The sequence below is a fragment of the Cavia porcellus genome, unplaced genomic scaffold (genome assembly GCF_034190915.1).
Source record: "Cavia porcellus strain 051 isolate PalLab524CR breed Dunkin Hartley unplaced genomic scaffold, mCavPor4.1 scaffold_3, whole genome shotgun sequence".
NCBI lineage: Eukaryota > Metazoa > Chordata > Mammalia > Rodentia > Caviidae > Cavia > Cavia porcellus.
Window position 1 is genome coordinate 31,969,337 of NW_026947486.1, and position 21,422 is coordinate 31,990,758.

At 37.2% G+C, this 21,422-nt stretch overlaps 1 protein-coding gene across 1 annotated transcript in view; it reads left to right on the forward strand.

Moving 5' to 3' along the window:
- Eda2r (ectodysplasin A2 receptor) overlaps positions 1 to 21,422 on the forward strand; it is a 44,721-nt gene that overhangs the window by 13,513 nt on the left and 9,786 nt on the right. Inside the window, 2 exon segments of the mRNA XM_063245554.1 lie at positions 12,676 to 12,854; positions 13,547 to 13,573. Of these exon segments, the coding sequence (XP_063101624.1) occupies positions 12,676 to 12,854; positions 13,547 to 13,573 (206 nt within the window).

The window sequence follows — 21,422 nt, forward strand, 5'->3', positions numbered from 1 at the left end:
CAGTTTGTGGGTTTTCTTTTCACTATGCTGGAGATTTCTTTTGACATGCAGAAACTTTTTAATAAGAAGTGGTCCCAGTTATTGATTCTGGGAAGTATTTCCCGTGCGGTTTGAGTCCTGTTCATGAATTCTTTACCTACTCCTATGTCTCCAAGGTTTCTACCTATTTTGTCTTCCAATAGATTTAGTGTTTCTGTTTTAATATTCAGATCTTTGACGCATTTACATTTTAATTTAGTACATGGTGATAGACATGGGTCTAGCTTTAGTTTTCGGCAAATGGAGAGCCAGTTTTTCCAGCACCATTTATTAAAGAGACTGTCGTTCTTCCAGTGAACCTGCTTGGCTCCTTTATCAAAAATAAGGTGGTTGAGTGTGTTCGTAGTTGTGGTTGTATCTTCTAATCTATTCCACTGATCTTCAGCTCTGTTTTGATTCCAATACCATGTTGATTTTACTACTGTTGCTTTGTAGTATAACTTCAAGTCAGGGATTGTGATGCCTCCTGCTTTGTCTTTGCTGCTTAGAATTGCCTTTGCGATTCTAGGTCTCTTCTGGTTCCAGATGAAATTTAGGAGTGATTTCTCTAGATCTATAAGGTATGTTGATGGTATTTCTATTGGGATTGCATTGAATCTGTATAACAGTTTTGGGAGAATGGCCATTTTCACAATGTTTGTTCTTCCTATCCATGAGCAAGGGATGTCTTTCCATTTTCTGAGATCATCTTCAATTTCCTTTTTCAGTGTATTATAATTTTCACTGTATAAGTCTTTCACTTCTTTCGTAAGAGTAATTCCTAAATATTTCATTTTTTTGCTTGCCAATGTGAATAGTCCAGTTTCTCTTATTTCCCTCTCTGTAATTTTGTTGTTCGTGTATAGGAATGCTATTGATTTCTGAGTATTGATTTTGTATCCAGCCACATTACTGAATTTATTTATTGTATCTAAGAGTATTTCAATGGAGTTTAGGGGGTCTTCTATGTAGAGTATCATGTCATCTGCAAACAATGATAATTTAACTTCTTCTTTTCCTATCTTTACCCCTTTTATTTCTCTTTCTTGCCTAATTGCTCTGGCTAGTACTTCCAGTACTATATTAAATAGGAGTGGTGATAAAGGACATCCTTGTCTTGTACCCGATTTTAAAGTAAAGGCTTTCAATTTTTGGCCATTTAGTATGATGCTGGCTGTTGGTTTGTCATAAATGGCCTTTATTATATTGAGGTAAAGACCATTTATTCCAATTTTCTGTAAAGTTCTTATCATGAATAAGTGTTGGACCTTATCGAAGGCTTTTTCTGCATCTATAGAGATGATCACGTGATTCTTATTTTTGGCTTTATTGATATGGTGGATTACATTTATTGATTTGCGTATGTTGAACCATCCTTGCATTCCTGGGATGAATCCCACCTGGTCATGGTGTATAATCTTCTTGATGATTTGCTGGATCCTATTTGCCAATATTTTATTGAGGATTTTTGCATCTGTGTTCATTAGGGAGATCGGTCTATAGTTCTCTTTTATAGTTGGGTCTTTCTCAGGTTTTGGTACTAGAGTAATATTTGCTTCCAGGAATGACTTAGGAAGGATTGCTTCCCTTTCAATTTCATTGAATAGTTTGAGGAGTGTCGGCATTAGGTCTTCTTTATATTTCTTGTAGAATTCTGCAGTGAATCCATCTGGGCCTGGGCTCTTCTTGGTGGGCAAGGACCCAATTACATTCTCAATTTCATTAGCAGAGATTGGGTTATTCAACAGTTTTATATCCTCTTGATCTAGCTTTGGTACTTCATATGCTTCTAAGAATCTGTCTATTTCTTCTGTGTTATCAAACTTTTGAGTGTAGAGGTTTTCGAAATAGGTGTTGATGATCCTCTGTATTTCTATTGGGTCTGTAGTGATTTCTCCTTTTTCATTTCTTATTGCATGAATTTGAGCTTTTTCTTTCCTTTTTTTAATAAGGTTGGCTAGGGGCTTATCGATTTTATTTATTCTTTCAAAGAACCAACTCTTTGATTCGTTGATTCTTTGGATTGTTTTCTTAGTCTCTATTGCATTGATTTCTGCTCTGATTCTTATAATTTCCTCTCTTTTTTTGGCTTTGGGCTTGACTTGCTCTTCTTTTTCTAGCTGTTTGAGGTGTAGCGTCAAGTTATTTACTTGTATTCGTTCTGTTTTCCTGATGTGGGAACTCAGTGCAATAAATTTTCCTCTCAGAACGGCTTTCATTGCATCCCACAGATTCCGGTAAGTTGTATCTGCATTTTCATTTTCTTTTAGGTATTGTTTAATTTCTTCTTTAATTTCTTCTGTGACCCACTGATTACTCAAGAGTGTGTTATTTAGTTTCCATGTGTTTGCGGAATTTTTGCAGTATCCTTTGTCATTAATTTCTAATTTCAGAGCGCTATGATCCGATAATATGCAAGGGATGATTTCAACTCTTTTGCATTTGCTTAAATATGTTCTGTGAGCTAATATATGGTCTATTTTAGAAAATGATCCATGTACTGCTGAGAAGAATGTGTATTCTGATGTTGTTGGATGGAACATTCTGTATATGTCTATCAAACCCATTTGTTCACAGGTGTGATTCAGTTCTGTTATTTCTTTGCTCATTTTCTGTCTGGTTGATCTGTCCCTTGGTGTCAGTGGTGTATTAAGGTCTCCTGTTACAATTGTGTTACTGATAATTTGAGTTTTCATTTCTGTTAATAATTGTTTTATATAACTGGGTGCTCTGGAGTTTGGTGCGTATATATTTAAGATAGTTATCTCTTCCTCTTGGAGTTTTCCCCTTACGAGTATGTAGTGACCTTCTTTGTCCTTTATGGTCATTGTTGGTTTAAAGTTCACGTTGTCTGCAAACAGAATGGCTACTCCTGCCTTTTTTTGGATTCCTGCTGCATGAAGAATTGTTTTCCATCCTTTGACTTTCAGTCTGTGAGTATCTTTCTGAGTTAGATGGGTTTCCTGTAAACAGCATATGGTTGGATTTTGTTTCTTGATCCATTCTGCTAGTCTGTTTCTTTTGATTGGTGCATTGAGACCATTTACATTAATGGTTATTACTGTTAAATGCTGGTTAATTGTAGGAATGTTATCTCTCTGCTGTTGCATCTTTATCTTTCGGTTCTGTTTAATTATTTGCTTTGCTTAGTGGTTTTTTCCTTTGTGTATCTAAACTGTCTTTCAATATTTTTTGCAGGGTTGGTTTGGTGTTCATGAAGTTCTTCAGCTGTTCTTTGTCATGGAAGTATCGTATTGCACCATCTATTTTGAATGATAGTTTTGCAGGATATATCAGTCTTGGTTGGAAATCATTTTGCTTTGGGATCTGGAATACTTCACTCCATGCTCTTCTTGACTTTATCGTTTGTGCTGAGAAGTCTGCTGTGATTCTGATAGGTTTTCCTTTATAAGTGATTTGTCTTTTCTCTCTGACAGCTTTTAATAATCTATTCTTGTGTTGGATTTCTGGGATGGTGACTATTATATGTCTGGGTGTAGTTTTATTTTGGTTATGACTGTTTGGAGTTCTATATGCTTCACTGATCCTGATGTCAGTTTCTGATCTCATGCTTGGGAAATTTTCAGCTATTACTTCTCTAAATATCCTCCTGACATCCTTCATGTTGTCTCCCTCTCTTTCATTAATCCCTATCATTCTTATGTTATTCTTCTTTGCATCATCTTGCAGTTGTTGAATTGTTGTTTCCTGATTCCTTGTTATTTTCAAAAGATCTTTCCTTTCCTGTTCACTAGCTGCAATCCTGTTTTCAAGGTCTGAAATTCTATCTTCACTTTCATTAAGGTGGTTTTTACAACTTTCAGTGGAGTTCTTTATTTCCTGTATATCTCTGTGCATCTGCATTATGTATTCTGTTTGTTTCTTGTATTGCTCGTCTAGGGATTCTATCTTTTTGTTTAGTTCCTCCAATTTTTTATCTGTGTTTTCTTTAGATATATTTAGAATCTCTTTCATTTCTTTTATCATTTCTTCTTTTATCTGGGAGATTATTTCGAGTTTGAATTTCTTTAAAGCTTCCTGGAGTTGCTTGTCAATTTCAGTGGCTATTGTGTCCGATATATGAGGTGGATGGGATATATTTTCTTCTATATACATCGCTCCTAGGGTTTCTTGAGATGGGCTGGAGGTTTGAGGTTGTAATTTGGTCTTTCGTTTTGTCATTTTCCTATATTTCTGTGTTTCAAGTGTTACTTGAAAGGTTCCTCAGGATCTGTTGAAAATCCCCTTCTATGTTTGGAGCTACTGGGACTCTGGCGCCATGCTACTCCAAGCCATTAGGCCTACAGAACCAGTGGCCCTCCTCTGCCTGCTCAGAACTCCGCAGTTCCAGACAAGCTGGGCCTCAGGGACACTGTGCGCCCACCTGCCCCTTGGAAGCTCCACAGTTCTTCAGTCGCAGCCGGGTTAGGGTACTCACCACAGGCCGCAGTGCTTCAGGAACCTGTGGACCCTCCCTGGTTGCAGAGATATCCACAGTCCTCCAGACACGCAGAGAGGCCAGTGAGGGCACCCCAGATCTGCCCAGCTCCTCCTCTGCAGACCTGTGGCCAGGCGCGGCAGCTAAACAGGCTGGGCTAGGCTGGTAGTGTGGGCCAGCCCACCTATCGGGAGCTCAGCAGGTCTCCAAATGAAGCCTGGAATGGGGAGGCTGATGTGGAAGCCTTAAACCCACCTCTCTCCTTCACTGCACCTGGAAGCCTGAGGGAACTCCAGCAGTCTGGGCGCAGAAATCCAGAGTCCTCCAGACACGCAGAGAGGTCAGTGAGGGCACCCCAGATCTGCCCAGCTCCTCCTCTGCAGACCTATGGCCAGGCGCGGCTGCTAAACAGGCTGGGCTAGGCTGGTTGTGTGGGCCAGCCCACCTATCGGGAGCTCAGCAGGTCTCCAAATGAAGCCTGGAATGGGGAGGCTAATGTGGAAGCCTCAAACCCACCTCTCGCCTTCACTGCACCTGGAAGCCTGAGGGAACTCCAGCAGTCTGGGCGCAGAAATCCAGAGTCCTCCAGACACGCAGAGAGGCCAGTGAGGGCACCCCAGATCTGCCCAGCTCCTCCTCTGCAGACCTGTGGCCAGGCGCGGCAGCTAAACAGGCTGGGCTAGGCTGGTAGTGTGGGCCAGCCCACCTATCGGGAGCTCAGCAGGTCTCCAAATGAAGCCTGGAATGGGGAGGCTGATGTGGAAGCCTTAAACCCACCTCTCTCCTTCACTGCACCTGGAAGCCTGGGGGGACTCCAACAGTCTGGGCGCAGAAATCCAGAGTCCTCCAGACACGCAGAGAGGCCAGTGAGGGCACCCCAGATCTGCCCAGCTCCTCCTCTGCAGACCTGTGGCCAGGCGCGGCAGCTAAACAGGCTGGGCTAGGCTGGTAGTGTGGGCCAGCCCACCTATCGGGAGCTCAGCAGGTCTCCAAATGAAGCCTGGAATGGGGAGGCTGATGTGGAAGCCTTAAACCCACTTCTCTCCTTCACTGCACCTGGAAGCCTGAGGGAACTCCAGCAGTCTGGGCGCAGAAATCCAGAGTCCTCCAGACACGCAGAGAGGTCAGTGAGGGCACCCCAGATCTGCCCAGCTCCTCCTCTGCAGACCTATGGCCAGGCGCGGCTGCTAAACAGGCTGGGCTAGGCTGGTTGTGTGGGCCAGCCCACCTATCGGGAGCTCAGCAGGTCTCCAAATGAAGCCTGGAATGGGGAGGCTAATGTGGAAGCCTCAAACCCACCTCTCGCCTTCACTGCACCTGGAAGCCTGAGGGAACTCCAGCAGTCTGGGCGCAGAAATCCAGAGTCCTCCAGACACGCAGAGAGGCCAGTGAGGGCACCCCAGATCTGCCCAGCTCCTCCTCTGCAGACCTGTGGCCAGGCGCGGCAGCTAAACAGGCTGGGCTAGGCTGGTAGTGTGGGCCAGCCCACCTATCGGGAGCTCAGCAGGTCTCCAAATGAAGCCTGGAATGGGGAGGCTGATGTGGAAGCCTTAAACCCACCTCTCTCCTTCACTGCACCTGGAAGCCTGAGGGAACTCCAGCAGTCTGGGCGCAGAAATCCAGAGTCCTCCAGACACGCAGAGAGGCCAGTGAGGGCACCCCAGATCTGCCCAGCTCCTCCTCTGCAGACCTATGGCCAGGCGCGGCTGCTAAACAGGCTGGGCTAGGCTGGTTGTGTGGGCCAGCCCACCTATCGGGAGCTCAGCAGGTCTCCAAATGAAGCCTGGAATGGGGAGGCTAATGTGGAAGCCTCAAACCCACCTCTCGCCTTCACTGCACCTGGAAGCCTGAGGGAACTCCAGCAGTCTGGGCGCAGAAATCCAGAGTCCTCCAGACACGCAGAGAGGCCAGTGAGGGCACCCCAGATCTGCCCAGCTCCTCCTCTGCAGACCTATGGCCAGGCGCGGCTGCTAAACAGTCTGGGCTAGGCTGGTTGTGTGGGCCAGCCCACCTATCGGGAGCTCAGCAGGTCTCCAAATGAAGCCTGGAATGGGGAGGCTAATGTGGAAGCCTCAAACCCACCTCTCGCCTTCACTGCACCTGGAAGCCTGAGGGAACTCCAGCAGTCTGGGCGCAGAAATCCAGAGTCCTCCAGACACGCAGAGAGGCCAGTGAGGGCACCCCAGATCTGCCCAGCTCCTCCTCTCTGCATTTCCAATTGTTGAAACTTTCTGGTTAGTTATTTTTATATTTTCAGCATTTGTTGTTTACCATTCATTCTCTACTGACATATGAAACTTGAGTATATAAACATGTTGTAGAATGTAGAATATTTTTCAATTCCTTGTACAACAGAAGTATTTATGTTGATTTGCATCTCTTTAATTTCTTAAAAAATGATTCATCTTCCTGTTAATGAAATGGTTACTGAAACAATGTGATAGGCTTTGGCTTTATTTAATATACCAGTCTCCACCTTTTCATTGCTTTACTTAAACAATTTATATTTCAGGGTTTAAAATTTCCATTATATTATTTGTTTGTTTTCCCTGTTTCTTGTTCCTTTTGTAGTATGTTGCCTTTCTATGGGTTACATAAGTATTTGTATTGATTTGTTTATATCTTTTTTGAGTATATTTCTTCATATTACTTTCTTAAAATTTGTTCTTGGTATTATCATCAATATAAATGACCTTCAGAATCCACTGATAACATTTTAACACTTTTAATGAAGTATGAAAGCATCACTTCTGTTTAGGCTCCTTTGCCTTTCCAACTTTTACATATTACTGTCTTAAGAACTGACATATTCTTGTATTTGTTTGTTTATGAATATGATTTACAAAATTCATGAAGTGAAAGAATATTCAACACATATTTGTATAGACGTATTTTTGTTTTTCCATTGTTTGTTTTTCTTCTCTGATGATTTAAGTGTCATAATTTTCTTTCTGTTTGAAGAACTCCCTCTTGGTATTTTTTTAAGAGTAGATGTACATATTCCTTTAACTTTCCTTTGACTGAGGAAGATTTTTTAATTATTGTTAGTCCTGAAGAAGAATTTCACTGAATATAGAATTTGAGGTTTGGAGTTATTTTCTTTCAACACTTTAATGATTGGTTGCTTCCTAATGGTCTCCATGGTTTCAGAAGGCAATCACTGAATTCCTTTTTGCCTCAATAAGTAATAATTGTTTCTAGCTACTTACAAGTTTTTTTTTAATTGGTTTTTGGGAATTTCATCATGATAGGCATTGGTTTATATTTCATTAGACTTCTGTTTGTGATCTAAAGACCTTTTCAGATTTGTAAGTCTTTTTGACAGACTTATGAAGATTTCAACTTTAATTTGAATTTATTTTCAGGCATGGATTTGTTTTCTTTTCATGAGATTCCAATAATATGATTGTTTAATCTTTTGTGATAGACCCACAGTTCCATGAAGCTTCACATATATTTCATTCTATTTTACCCTTTTTGTTCATATTGCATGTATTCTCTTTTCCTTGCATCAGATTCACTGAATTCTATCATCTGTCACCTGTTTAACATTGAGTTCATCCAGTGAGATTTTTGGCATTTAATTTTTCAATTCTTACAATTTCCATCTTGTTATTTTATAGCATAACTTATGTTTCTTTGCTGAGATGTTCCAATTTTTCTTCTGTTTCAAGAAATTTTATAATTGGGTGCTTTAGAACCCTTATCAGATAATTTCAAAACCTGATTTATCTAACTCTTGCTGTTAGTTGATTATTTTTCCAATTCTTTTTCTTTTCCTGATTCCTATTATGATAGGTAATGTTTAAGTGTTTGTTTACTAAGTATTTTGTCAGTTATGGTAGAAGACAGAATCAAAGTCTCACTGAAATCTTTTATTTTAGCAGTCATCTATTTAGGCTTAATATATATGGCTTGGTCTACTTATGTTGTTGACAATTATGAAGACAATTCAATTTTAGGCCTATTGTTGCATGATTTTTGGTTTGTGAGGTTTATAGGATGTACCTGGGGCTCCTCCTACTCTCTGAAGACACTGCCTGCATTTGGAGTTAGCTACTCTCTTGAGTCATCTAAGTGAGAGTAAGGAAATCTCTTAGTGGTAGGGAAGAAAACTTTTCAGACTGTACTACTTGTTATATTACAGCACCACATTTTCCTGTATCATACTCATCTGTATCTAAGTGGCAATCTTAGACTCCCAGAACAAAGAGACTTCTTGGGCTACCAGAACTGCTGTGGTAAGATTGCTCTTGCTGGTGTCACCTGAAACTTAGTATCTCTGGTTGTGAGTGTGGAGTCTTAGGGCCACAGGAGAGAGGTTACCCAAGCTACCCAGTTTTTTGTGATAAAAACCCTATGCCTGAAGTTTACTTATTTATGAAATAGCGATGACAATTTGATCTTAAAATATTTTATGGAGAATAAGCAAATATGTAATTCCATGAATGTCAGAGAGTTTTGTCTGTTTCAATCATTAGTCACAATTTCCAGGATAGCATTTCCAGAATAGTACATGCTAGTTGTTTAACATATAATTTCCTAAGTCCATCAATACTATGAAGAGTAGTGCAAAAAAAATCAATCAGTCAGTTTATTCTCTTAATAAATGACTAAAGCTTAATGAAGATTTAGTTCTTCAGACACCAGTGCTTTGGACATTTTTAAAATCTGCTTTCCCTAAAAACAGTACTTAATATTCTTAATGTACTTAATTTACATCGTTAAAATTTTTTTCTGTAAAAGCAGTACTTAACGTTCTCTGAGAACTTACTATGTGATAGGCACAATGACAGGTGCTGTGTGTGTGTGTGTGTGTGTGTGTGTGAGTGTGTGTAAAATTTTAAACTCATATATAGTCTGTATATATGCGCATTTATTTAAAGCTTATTAATTTTATTTAGTTTAAAATCTTTGGAGATTGCTTTAATTTGAATTTAATTTTGTTTTATATTTATTGTAAAATATTTATATAATCCTAAATCGAAATGTATGAAATACAATAAATTATGTACATGAAGCACTCATTTATTTTCTTATTCCAGTCAACATCTTTCTTTCTTTTTTTTCAGATAATTCTCCTCCTCTCTGCTCTGTTCTGTTTTGTTTTTCATTTTACTTTGATGACATATCAGTGTACTGTTTGTTTTTGTAATGCAAGCAGAACTCTGTGTGCGTGTGTGTGTGTGTGTGTGTGTGTGTGTGTGTGTGTGTACTTGGACCAAATCCCTGCTTTTTGAATAAAAAGTTAGAACATTTCATTTTTTTAACTTAACAATATATCTAGAAAATCTATATGCTATATTAATTCACTGATAGTCCTCATTCCTTTTTACAACTGCAAAACATTTCCTTATGTATGTTACATACTTTATTCAGGGTCTTCTCTAGTGACACTGGGTTACTCCTAGTCTTTTCCTATTATAAGTGGTATTGCACTGAGTAGCCACATGCATGAATTTTTTGTAGTTCTGACATTGTATCTGTGCAATAGATCACTAAATACAAGATTATTAGGTCAAAAAGCGATTGTATAATTTTGTTCAATCATTTTTGTATGGGTTTGTGGCCTGCTTCCCCTCAGCATTATCAACATAGCAAGTTGTCAGACTTGTGCAGTTTGGTCAATCTGATGGCCAAAAAATGGTACTTTATTATTTTTTTTCTTCTTATTTTCCTTATTACAAGTGAAGCTGATTAGCCTTCAACTGTTTAAGAACAATTTATGACTTTCATGAATTCTATGTTTGCCTTCTCCAGAGTTGTTGCTGTTTTTGAGTTTTTCAGTTCCACATATTAGGGATATACATTTTAGCTTGTGATGTAAGATATATGTATTTTCTTTATTTGATATTTTCTGACTTTGTTGCAAAATCTTTTGTCATATGAAATTTTCCTTAAATTTTTATGTAATTACCATTTTTTATCTTTACCTTACAGAATCTAGACTTCTAGGTTACAGTTAGGCAGATTTCTCTATTCCAGATTAATGAAAAATTCACCTACACTTGTTTTAATAATTATGAGGGGTTTTTTTTGTATACTTAAATGTCTATTTTACCTGAAATTTATTCTTATTTTGTCAAGTGAAGAAATACATCAAATTACATTATTTTTCTCTTAGTTGTTCAGTAATTTAACACACCTATTTAAAATGTCATCAGGGATTTAGTTCAGTAGCATAAATGCCTGCCTGGTAACTTTGAGGTCATAAATTCAATCCCTAGTACAGAAAAAAAAATGTCTAGCTTTTCCCTATTGGGATACTTTCTTTGTTTATTAGGTCAGATCCTATAATATGAGTTAAAATTATTTACAATTTGATTCACAAGAAAATTCAGGTCTAGTGTCTTCTCTGAAGTAACATTGCTGGTTAATGGAAGAGGTGGGCATTAAATCAGATCTTGCAGACACTAGGCCAGGGCTTATCATCATCACACTATATTTCCTATTACTTTGATCCTGAGCCCAATTTGTAAAGCAGACACAGCTGCTATCACCATTCTCATGTTCCACATCACACTATATTTCCTATTACTTTGATCCTGAGCCCACTTTGTAAAGCAGACACAGCAGCTATCACCATTCTCATGTTCCACATAAGCTAGCAGAGGTTCCAAGAAACCTTTTTCTTCCTAATGAATTATATTATAAGTAAAATGATAATCCATGTCATGTTCTCCTGGAATACAACAGAGATGGGGTTATTGTGAACAGGGCTATAAGACTGAATAAGTCAAGAATGAGCAAATAAAAGAATAGGAGGGCAGGAGAGTTTAGATGCTGGCTGGTGCTCATTTTTATTACAACCTTGGGAAAATGTAACTTGTATAACATTAATTTAGGTAATGCCAACCACTATAGCAAAGAGATATTAAAATTTTACAATGTACCAGATTATGTGAGTGTATTTCTAACTCCAACAATATTGGGGAGTGGGAGGATATTTCTCTGTCATTGAGAGACTCATGCTTATGGAGGCTCCACCATTTACCTAATAGCCTTTTCAAAATGCAGATCATGTGTCTTATAATTCATCTATTTAAACTATTATTCACTTTTAATTTTGGTAAAATACACAAGATAAAGTATGTGATTTAACCATTTTAAGTATATAATACATTGCCATTAATCACATGCACAGTGTTGTGCAAACATCGCTAGGTTCTATTTCCAAGAAATTTTCATGTTCCGAAAGAGAAAATCTGTACCCTCTAATCAACCAAAAATTAACGCTGTGTCAGTCAGGAACCAGGCCTTGCTTCTATGGAGCTTAGGCTATCAGAATTGGAAGAATCTTTACAGACCACCTAATAAAATCTCCACAAGTGTTAGGTGAAAACCTATGTGGATGGAAGATACCCGTTAGCGTGTCACCTGAGTTGATACCAGTGTTAAAACAAGAGCAAGCTAGATCATTTATCTCTCACCTTTATCACTGACATTCATTCCATTTTTGCCATGACCTAAAGTGAAAAATCATCTTAATCTCAAACTGATACATACATAGCTATATTTTATTTTTAGCTGTAAAAATGTTATATAACAAAGGTGAGTAGTAATTATAGTGATTTGTCAGGTATATACTGCTCCTCACCTTCTGGTAAACTGTAAAATTATATTTTTTAGATTCATTGAAGGTTTATACCTTTTGTAGAATGATTACTTTGGCCTAGTACCTAAGAGCAAACTAATGGGTCATTTAGGATTGGGGAGATTTTAAGAGCCAGTGTGCAGAGTTCACAACGCTCTCTTTACTTTGATACTCCTATCATGGCAGTACAAAGATGAAACCTGTGCATTTTTGATACCCAGTAAAGATGATACAGGGTAGAACTTAGAAAATACCTGGTAAGTGTTATGAGGAAATATTTTTTTCTTCTCTTAAGGTATAAAGATTTTGGGATTAATTTTTGCCATAGCATAACCTAGCCTATGGTGATATAAATGCTTTATTTCATGTTGTGCACTATAATACTTGATAACTTTATTTTATTTTGATCTATTTCAATCTTCAGTTCTTGGTGCAACTTTTTTTTTATTTAAAGAAAGACAAACAAAATAGAAAATGGGCAGAAATAGTACATGATTTTATGACCTAATAATAGGCCTTCTATTTGCAATTTAAAAATACTACTCTATATGCTATCACTTGTCCCTTGGGTGGTCCTTTCTGTAAACTTCTGTAGAGAACATTAATGACTCCCATCTCTCTGCAGGATTGTGGCTATGGAGAGGATCAAGATGCATACTGTATAGTCTGTCCTCCCCAGAGGTACAAAAGCAACTGGGGCCACCATAGATGTCAGACTTCCATCACATTTGCTGTTATGAATTGTGCCCAGAAGACCAACTCCACAGGTATCTCTAATGCGATCTGTTTAGACTGTCTTCCCAGGTGAGCCCATTATTTTTAGTCAAACTTCTCTATACCATTTCAGTTTAGTTCTTTGATGCCTCTATCTGTATCTTTTATAACTTAGTCAAATTATTCTAATCTCTGAATCTTTTCCATTTGGGCTCCTAGAGGGGAGAAATAGTGTATTCTCAAGATCACTCATTAAAGTGTCCAGGACATTGTTGGCCAGAGATGAATACTTAACAGCTTTTTCATCATGCTGGCACTTGGAGCCTAAGCCAAGTTTTTAAAAATTTATTTAAAGAGAAAAAATAAAACTAAACAAAGCAAAACAATAAAAGGCTAGAAGTAATACAGAATTTCAAGAGAAAAAAATATACAGTAAGAATTCACCAGTTAATAGATCACACATTGTCATCTTAGAAACAGTTATTAAGGTAAATTTCATTATATAGGCATAGAATAAATTACAAAGCAGTTGAGATCAAAGCACCTCTCTTATGTCCTGTAAAATTGGCTACCTTTTGCCTATAATGTGTGGTGAATGAAGAAAGAGAATGTCTGAGGTTTTGAGTTAGAATTAAACATGAAGGTAGAAAGCTTATCAGGAGAAGTAGGCTCAGGCTTCTAGGAGGGAAAGTTATTTGAAGCTACCTATGATTTTAGGAAGGACTGATATGAGTGCAATGCTTGTTTCATCATTGTTCCATTCCTTATTGTTCTAACCACAGGTTCTACCAAAAAACTCCACTTCTGGGGTACAGTGTGTGTATCTACTTCTATTTTCTCCCTTCTTCCAAAGCCCATAGTGTGACAGCAAGGCAGGGTAAGAAAAGGCACATGTAGAGGAGATGAGTACTCCATTAATCTTCATTCTATGGAATATTATGGCACAAGAATGAGTTAGAGTTGAATTCTGGTTTTACAATGTAATCACTATATAACCCTCTACTAATCATTCAAACAAACTGAGCCACATTTTCCTTATATGAAAACATATGACTCATGATAAATCATTTTTCTTAATACATTATGCATGGTTGTCTAGATCTAATGAAATAATATTAAAAACAACCAATTATAATGTACACTTATGAATGAATTATGTACCCTTATGAATGAATTATTGTCATTTTGCTTTACAAGGTATAAAGAAATTCCTAGGTCTTATGAGCCCTAAAATGCTGAACAAAGTTGTATAGTACACTGGCATTAATCACATAAACAGTGTTGTGCAAACATAACCATTTTCTATTTCCAAGATATTTTCATGTCCTCAAAGGAATATCTGTACCCATTAAACAACAAAACACTATGACTGGTATCAGGCCTTGTCCCATTAAGTTTAGGCTATCAGAGATGGAGGAGTCTTTACAGACCACCTATTAAAATCTCCACAAGTAACCAGCCGTGGTGGTACACACTGGAATCCCAGCAATTGGAAGGCAAAGGTTTGAGTTTAGCCTGGGCTACGTTGTGAGTTCAAGACAAGCCTGAACTACACAGTGACACCTTGTGTAAAAAATCATAAAAAAAACCAAAAATCTCCTGATATTTGGAGATATAATCCCCTAAAAGCCTATGTGGATGGAAGATACTTGTCAGAATGTTACTGAGCTGATATCAAAGTTGAAACAAGAACAAGCTAGATCTCTCATCTATGTCACTGGCATCCAAATCTTTTTTAATATGATCTAGAGCAAAAACCCCATAATTTTTAATCACAGCTTCACATATAATTAGCTATATTCTACCTGAAAAAAATGTAGTGAAGCAGAGGTCAGTAGTAATTATAGTATTACAGTATTGTCAGTATGTACAGTTCCTCACCTTCTGGTACACTATAAAATTACACTATGATCATGTGAGCCCAACATAATGAGACAAATTTTTCTACACCATTTATTTTAGCTGTTTGATGCCTTTATCATTCTTACTTCTCATAACCTAATCAAACTATTCTAACTATCTGTGGCATATACTATTTATGATCCTAGAGGGGAGAAACAATGTATTTTCAAGATTCGTCTATAAAGTGGCCTGGGGATATTGTCAAACACAGATTAATATTTAACAGCTCTTTCATCATTCTGACACTCAGAATTCAAGTCCAGTATATGCCTACATCACTATCCTTTTATTTGAATTTTTTGTCTACCACTTATCTTTTTTTTTTTTTTTTTGTCTTTTTGTCTTTTTGTCTTTTTGTCTTTTTCCTTTTTATCGGTACCAGGAATCAAACTCACGGCTGCCTGTTTACAAGACAGGCGCTTATGCCGCTGAGCTAAATCCCCAGCCCCTTACCACTTATCTTCTTTATTCTTTATAAATTATTGTTTTTTGTCTTGAAGTGAGAAAATATTTGACATGTAAATATTTTAAAGTGTACAGAAAATTAGAAGTTAAAATGCTCAATTTTTAAGATACAAAGATAATAACATTTTATATTTATATAAATCATAACATTTTATATTTTTATTTTAGATCTTCTTAAAGAACAAAGATTCCACAAGTTAAATAACATTTCATTTCCTTCTCTGAATCATGTTTTCTCCCTACCCACACAGTCACATATCTTTCCTGAAATCGTATGCATCCTCTTGACAGTAATAAATAAAACTTCAAATCACAGCGAGTCAGTACAGTGAGAGTCAACTATTGTAAGGTATTTTTCCGTTGTGTGACTATGCCTTTTAGACTGTGTAGATTACAGACCAATGGCACAGGAGAAGTGTTAGAGGAGAAATACTGGTTTTAAATTGCCATATTGTAGAAGTGTCACACATTGTTAACATATACATTGTATTGGCCAGAAGACTTTTATAAAAAGGATGTAATGATAATGAAGAGAGACAAGTGGCTAATTGTTGAGCAGTATGTCTCTACCATACTGTCCCCTAATTTTTAATACTGCTACTATTTTGTCATATACGTATATTTCTGAGAAATGTTATTATTTTGCATATTGAAATGTTTATAATAAATTGTATAATATAAATAGTTTAACATAAATTATATCAAGTTATATGTTATTTTCAGCTTCAATATTTTTTATTACTTCATATTTGCAGTACATAATTACATTGCTTATGGGAACTTGTACATGTGCATAACACTTCTTAATTCTCCTATGACCTCCTTTCCCTCCCTTGTACCCTACATTTATCTGTGGGTTGCCTTTTTTTTGTAAAAGAGCTACCTCACTTCCTATTATGTATCTTTTATTATGCCCTTTACTGATATTTTGTGTTTCCCATATATAAGAAACCTGGCAATATTTAAACTTGTGTGCCTGATTTATTTAATTCAAAATTATGATGTTGAGACTTCCAGGAGAACATGGCAGACAGATAGCAGCAGCTACAAAGGCTCTCTGAGAGACCCAGCTTAGAATCCAAGAATGGTGCAGAGTGAGGAATCCTAAGAAAGAGGAGATATACCCTGCTGACCCAAGAACGAACTGGGCTGAGAGAAACCAAATGGGAATGCAATCCTGGTGCTATAACAGGAACAGATAAAGCCTCAGCGTGGAAGCTGGAGCCCGCATCATTGGAAGCCGTGATTTGGGTTTCCTGTCACCGCTGCAGCGTCTGAATTGGCTTGGCAGGGAGAGAGACGTGTGAAAGCTCTGAGAATGGGAATCGGTGAACGGAGTTGAGAGTGGGACGGGCGAGGAGCCATGCATCGACCTGCAGTGAGTGAGGGAAACTGAGACTCTTCCACGATCTAGGAGGCTCCAACAGAGGACATTCTGGGACAAGGCAGACTTGCCGGAACAGGGCGCTGTAGTGACTTCAGTCACACATCCCCCTATCAAGCAGGATTGATGAGCAGTGCCTAGCCTACATGACACTGCTGGCTGAGACCCAGTAGGCTAGCACAACCCAGGTCCCAGTGCCTGGAGGTGCACCCTAGCAGTGAAGCCTTCGGTAGGTTGATCTGGAGGGGTGGGCCCTGCATAGGCTGCCTGGTCTGTAACTCCCTGGTGCACTGCAGTGGGCAGGAACACCTAGCCGGTGCAATTAAAACAGACTGTGGCTGACAGGGAAGGAAGCTGGGCCTCCTGTATATGCTTGTATATAAGGAACAAAGAACATGGGAAGAGGGAGGAATAGAAAGGCTCCTTGTCCCCCAATCCTGAGGAACAGGCAATAGCAGACATGGCACCAATAGACATAAAGCACTACCTCCAGAGCCTCATAGACAAGTTCAGGAATGAAGTTATTAATGACCTGAAGCAAGACATAATCAGAATAGTTAGAGAATTGCTAAGCACCACCCAAGAAAAAACAGATGGTGGAATGAAAGAACAGAAAAAAAGGGGGGAATTGTTTGATGGAGAAAATAGAGAAAACATAGAATACGTGAAGCAGGTTCAAAGAGATTACCAAGAAACTAAAAACTCTATCAAAAACTGGCATAACAGCTTGAAAGAAAATAAAGATAGATTATCTGAACTGGAGGACAGATTTGTAATATGGGAGCATGAAATGAAAAACTTCTTAAAAATAACAAAGAAACAAACAGCAATAATACAAAGACTAGAAGATGATAAGAGGATCTATAACTTAAGAATTAAGAACATAAAAGAAGAGGTAGGAACACAAACAAATGAACTACAAAAGCTACTCACAGAAATAATCCAGGAGAATTTTCCTAATTTAGCAAAAGGTAAAGATACTCAGATGTATGAAGTATACAGGACCCCAGCCACCTACAACCCAAACAGAGCTACACCCAGACATATAACAATCAAAATACCAGAAATCCAATATAAGAACAGAATATTAAAAGCCATCAGAGACAAGAAACAGATCACTTACAAGGGAATACCCAACAGAATTAAAGCAGACTTCTTGGCACAAACCATCAAATCACGAAGAGCATGGGGGGAAATAATTCAAGCTTTGAAAGATAATAACCTCCAGCCAAGATTGATATATCCTGCAGTGAGTGAGGGAAAATACACATTGTGTATTATGTCCACCCTTTTGATTTGACCGACTCTGTTCTGTTATGTCACATTTGTTTTTACTCTCTTCCAAAAAAGTAATAAGAACCATGGGAGTAATAAAACCCAAAATGTGTAATAGTCATTGTACAAAAGAGAGGAAAAGAAAATGCTCTAAACAATATAACTGCATGTATATTTAAGTGTATAAGATAGACAATGATATTACTGAGTTTTGTTGGATCATTGAACAGAACTGTTTGCAGTCTCACTGCACTATCCCTGGAAATTGATGGAAAAACAAGGTGCTTCCAGGATAAAGAGGAACTAGGGGAATATGCAACCACCAATTCAACTCTACAGAGAATACTGCAGGATATTGTAAAAAAGAAAATTACAAAGATTCCAGAAACAGTGGCAGAGAGGCCACAATTAATGGAGCAGAAAACAAAATGAAGAAGACAAACTGACAACCAATGACAGAAAAAGAGCTCAACAGAAATGAGGCAGAGAAGATTGGATGTTAGGAACAACTATTTTGGAGAAACTGACGTCATAATAGGTAACACTGATTTAATATCATCTTGCTTTGAAGTCTCATCAAGTTTTGTTCTTCTGTCTCCACAGGTCTTAACATGTTGTATCTTATTGGATTTTATTATATGTGATAGTATAAACAAAAACTTTTACAGACAAGGAGATTATACAGAAACCATTGTTCATTTTCTATTAGTTGATTCTAAATACCGTGTAATACTGTCATTCTCTTGAATGGTTTTACATTGTTTTGATATATTTGATGCTACAGTATACGAAGTTATACTCAAAGGTTTCAAGGGAAGAGACAATATGGTAACTACTTTTATGTCGGGATTATCTTGTGGTGAAACACTATTTTGCTTAAATGGTTATGTTCTGATCTGTGCTGTTTTGTTATGCCCTCTTTATCTCAATCTCCATTTTATTATTTACTTTTTATATTTTTATCCTTTTAATAAGGGAAAAATAAATAAAAAATAGCAAGATATATTATAGTAACCCCCTTTGATTTTCTATTAACTTGATTTGAAACCCTGTATTGCTCTCACCATCTTGTTTTGACTGATGTTCCTCTATTCTGTTTTGCTTGATAGTACCAGGTTCGAAAGTTTAGGCAACAGCTGTGAAGATAGTGGGATTCATTATGATGGCCATTCTGGTTGACTATTATCTACTTTTGAAGACCTGTAATGTTTACCATGTTTTGCTTTTGTTGGTTTCATTCTTTACTGTTTTGTTCAATTTTATTATAACTGATGATATAGGTAATTCTATTTGAGATAGCAGGAGGCATTATGGTAACCATTGTTGATCACCTTGTATTATGTTTTTACATTGTGTATTATGTCCACCCTTTTGATTTGACTGACTCTGTTCTGTTATGTCACATTTGTTTTTACTCTCTTCCAAAAAAGTAATAAGAACCATGGGAGTAATAAAACCCAAAATGTGTAATAGTCATTGTACAAAAGAGAGGAAAAGAAAGTGCTCTAAACAATATAACTGCATGTATATTTAAGTGTATAAGATAGACAATGATATTACTGAGTTTTGTTGGATCATTGAACAGAACTGTTTGCAGTCTCACTGTTTGAATGTCCACTTTATGTGCTTTAATTTTGTAACTTGAACAGATATTTCTAAGATGACAATATGTAATGCAGTAACTAGTGATTTCCTACTGTTTATTTTTTTCTGAAATTCTGTATAACTTGTACCCTTTTTCTGCTTTTTTTGTCTTTTTCTCCTTAAATAAAATAAAAAAACAAAATTATGATGTCAAAGTGAATCACTTCTCCTAACAAATAAATTTATTATTCCTTATGACAAAATAGTACTCCATTGAGTATTAATAGTATATTTTCTTTTTTATTAATGAAGTTTATTGATACATTGTACATAAAAATAATGATCACATGCAACATAGGGAATTTTACCTATAGATGATATGACTTGAATTTTTTTCTATTTCCCTACCTTCCCTTCTATTCATCTTCCCTTCCTTATTTAGAAAAGCTCTGTTTCTGTTTTTGCCTTCTTGTCTCATTTTCCCCATCTTTTCTTGCCCCCTCACCCCTCCCTAACTCCCATTTCCATTTGAATATTTTCTTCCTATTTCATAATATATTTTGGTCCTCATCTCCACTTTTGATTTCGCACACCAGAGAAACAATGTGGTATTTACACATGTGTATTAGATTCATTACATTTAACAGTATGATCTCAAGTTGCCACGCATTAGATAAACATGTCTCAAGCTTATCCTTCTTGATGGCAGAGTAGTCCTACATAGTATAAAAAAACTCCACATCATCTTTATCCATTCACTTGTTGATGAGCATTTAGATTGTTCCCAGGATTTAGTTCTTACAAACAAATATTGCTATAAACATGGGTGTGCATATATTATGTGGTAGGAAACTTTTAATTCTTTCTTGAAGAAATCAAGTAGGGGAATAATTGAGCTGAATAGAACCTTTAGTCCCAGTTTTTGAGGAATATTCACATTGATTTCTAATGTTGAATGGCTCCCTTTTCCTCACAGATCTGCCAGAATTTGTTATTGGTTGATTGATTGATAATAGCCATTTTTTCTGGGGTGAGATGGAATATCAGGGTTGTTTTAATTTGCACCTTTAAATGAACAATGATGTTGAATATATTTTCAAATATTTATTTGCCATTTCTACTTCTTCACCTCAGGTGCTTTTTTTTAAATTGGGTCTTTAAATTTGGGTGATCTTATTATTTTGAATTCTTTCCATATTCTAAATAGTCCTTTGTCTGAAGAACAGTTGACAAAAAAGTTTTCCCACACTCTCTGTTGTCTCTTCAATCTTTTGGTGGCTTATGTTGCTGCGAAAAATTTTTAGGTAAGATGCCATCCCAGTTTTTGATTATTTGTGAAACTTGCTGTGCATTCAGTGTTTTCTTCGTAAAGTCTCTGCCTACCCCAATGTCTTCAAGAGTCCTACCTATTCTGTCTTCCAGCAGGATTAGTGTTTCTCTTTTAATATTTAAATTTTTGATACAGTTTTATTTCAGTTTAGTGTATGGTGAAAGATATAGGTCTAGTTTTAATCTTCCACATGTAGAGAGACAGTTTTTCCAGTGCCATTGAATAAAGAAGCTATCTTTCTTCCAGTGAAGGTGCTTAGCTCCTTTTTCAAAGATGAGGTGGCTTAATACATACGGAGTTGTTACTGCCTCTTCTATTCTGTTCCAATGATCCTTAAATCTGTTGTATGATTTTTGGCTTGGTTCTTTTTTTTTTTTTTTTTTCTCTTATTAGTTAGCTAGATTTTAATCGCAGTAGCTTTGTAGTATAATTTTAAATCCCGGATTGTGATGACGCCTGCCTTGTTTTTGTTGCCCAGAATTGTCCTCAGTATTGTAGTTCTTTTCTGATTTCAGATGAATTTTAGAAAATCTTTCTCTAATTCTGAGAGATATGCTGTTGGGCTTTTGACTGGGATTACATTAAATGTATATAACAACTTTGGGAGTATTACCTTTTCCACTATATTGGATCTTCCTACCCAAACATATGGGATATATCTCCATTTTCTGGCATCCTCTTCAATCTCCTTTTTCAGAGTACTGCAATTTTCAGTGTA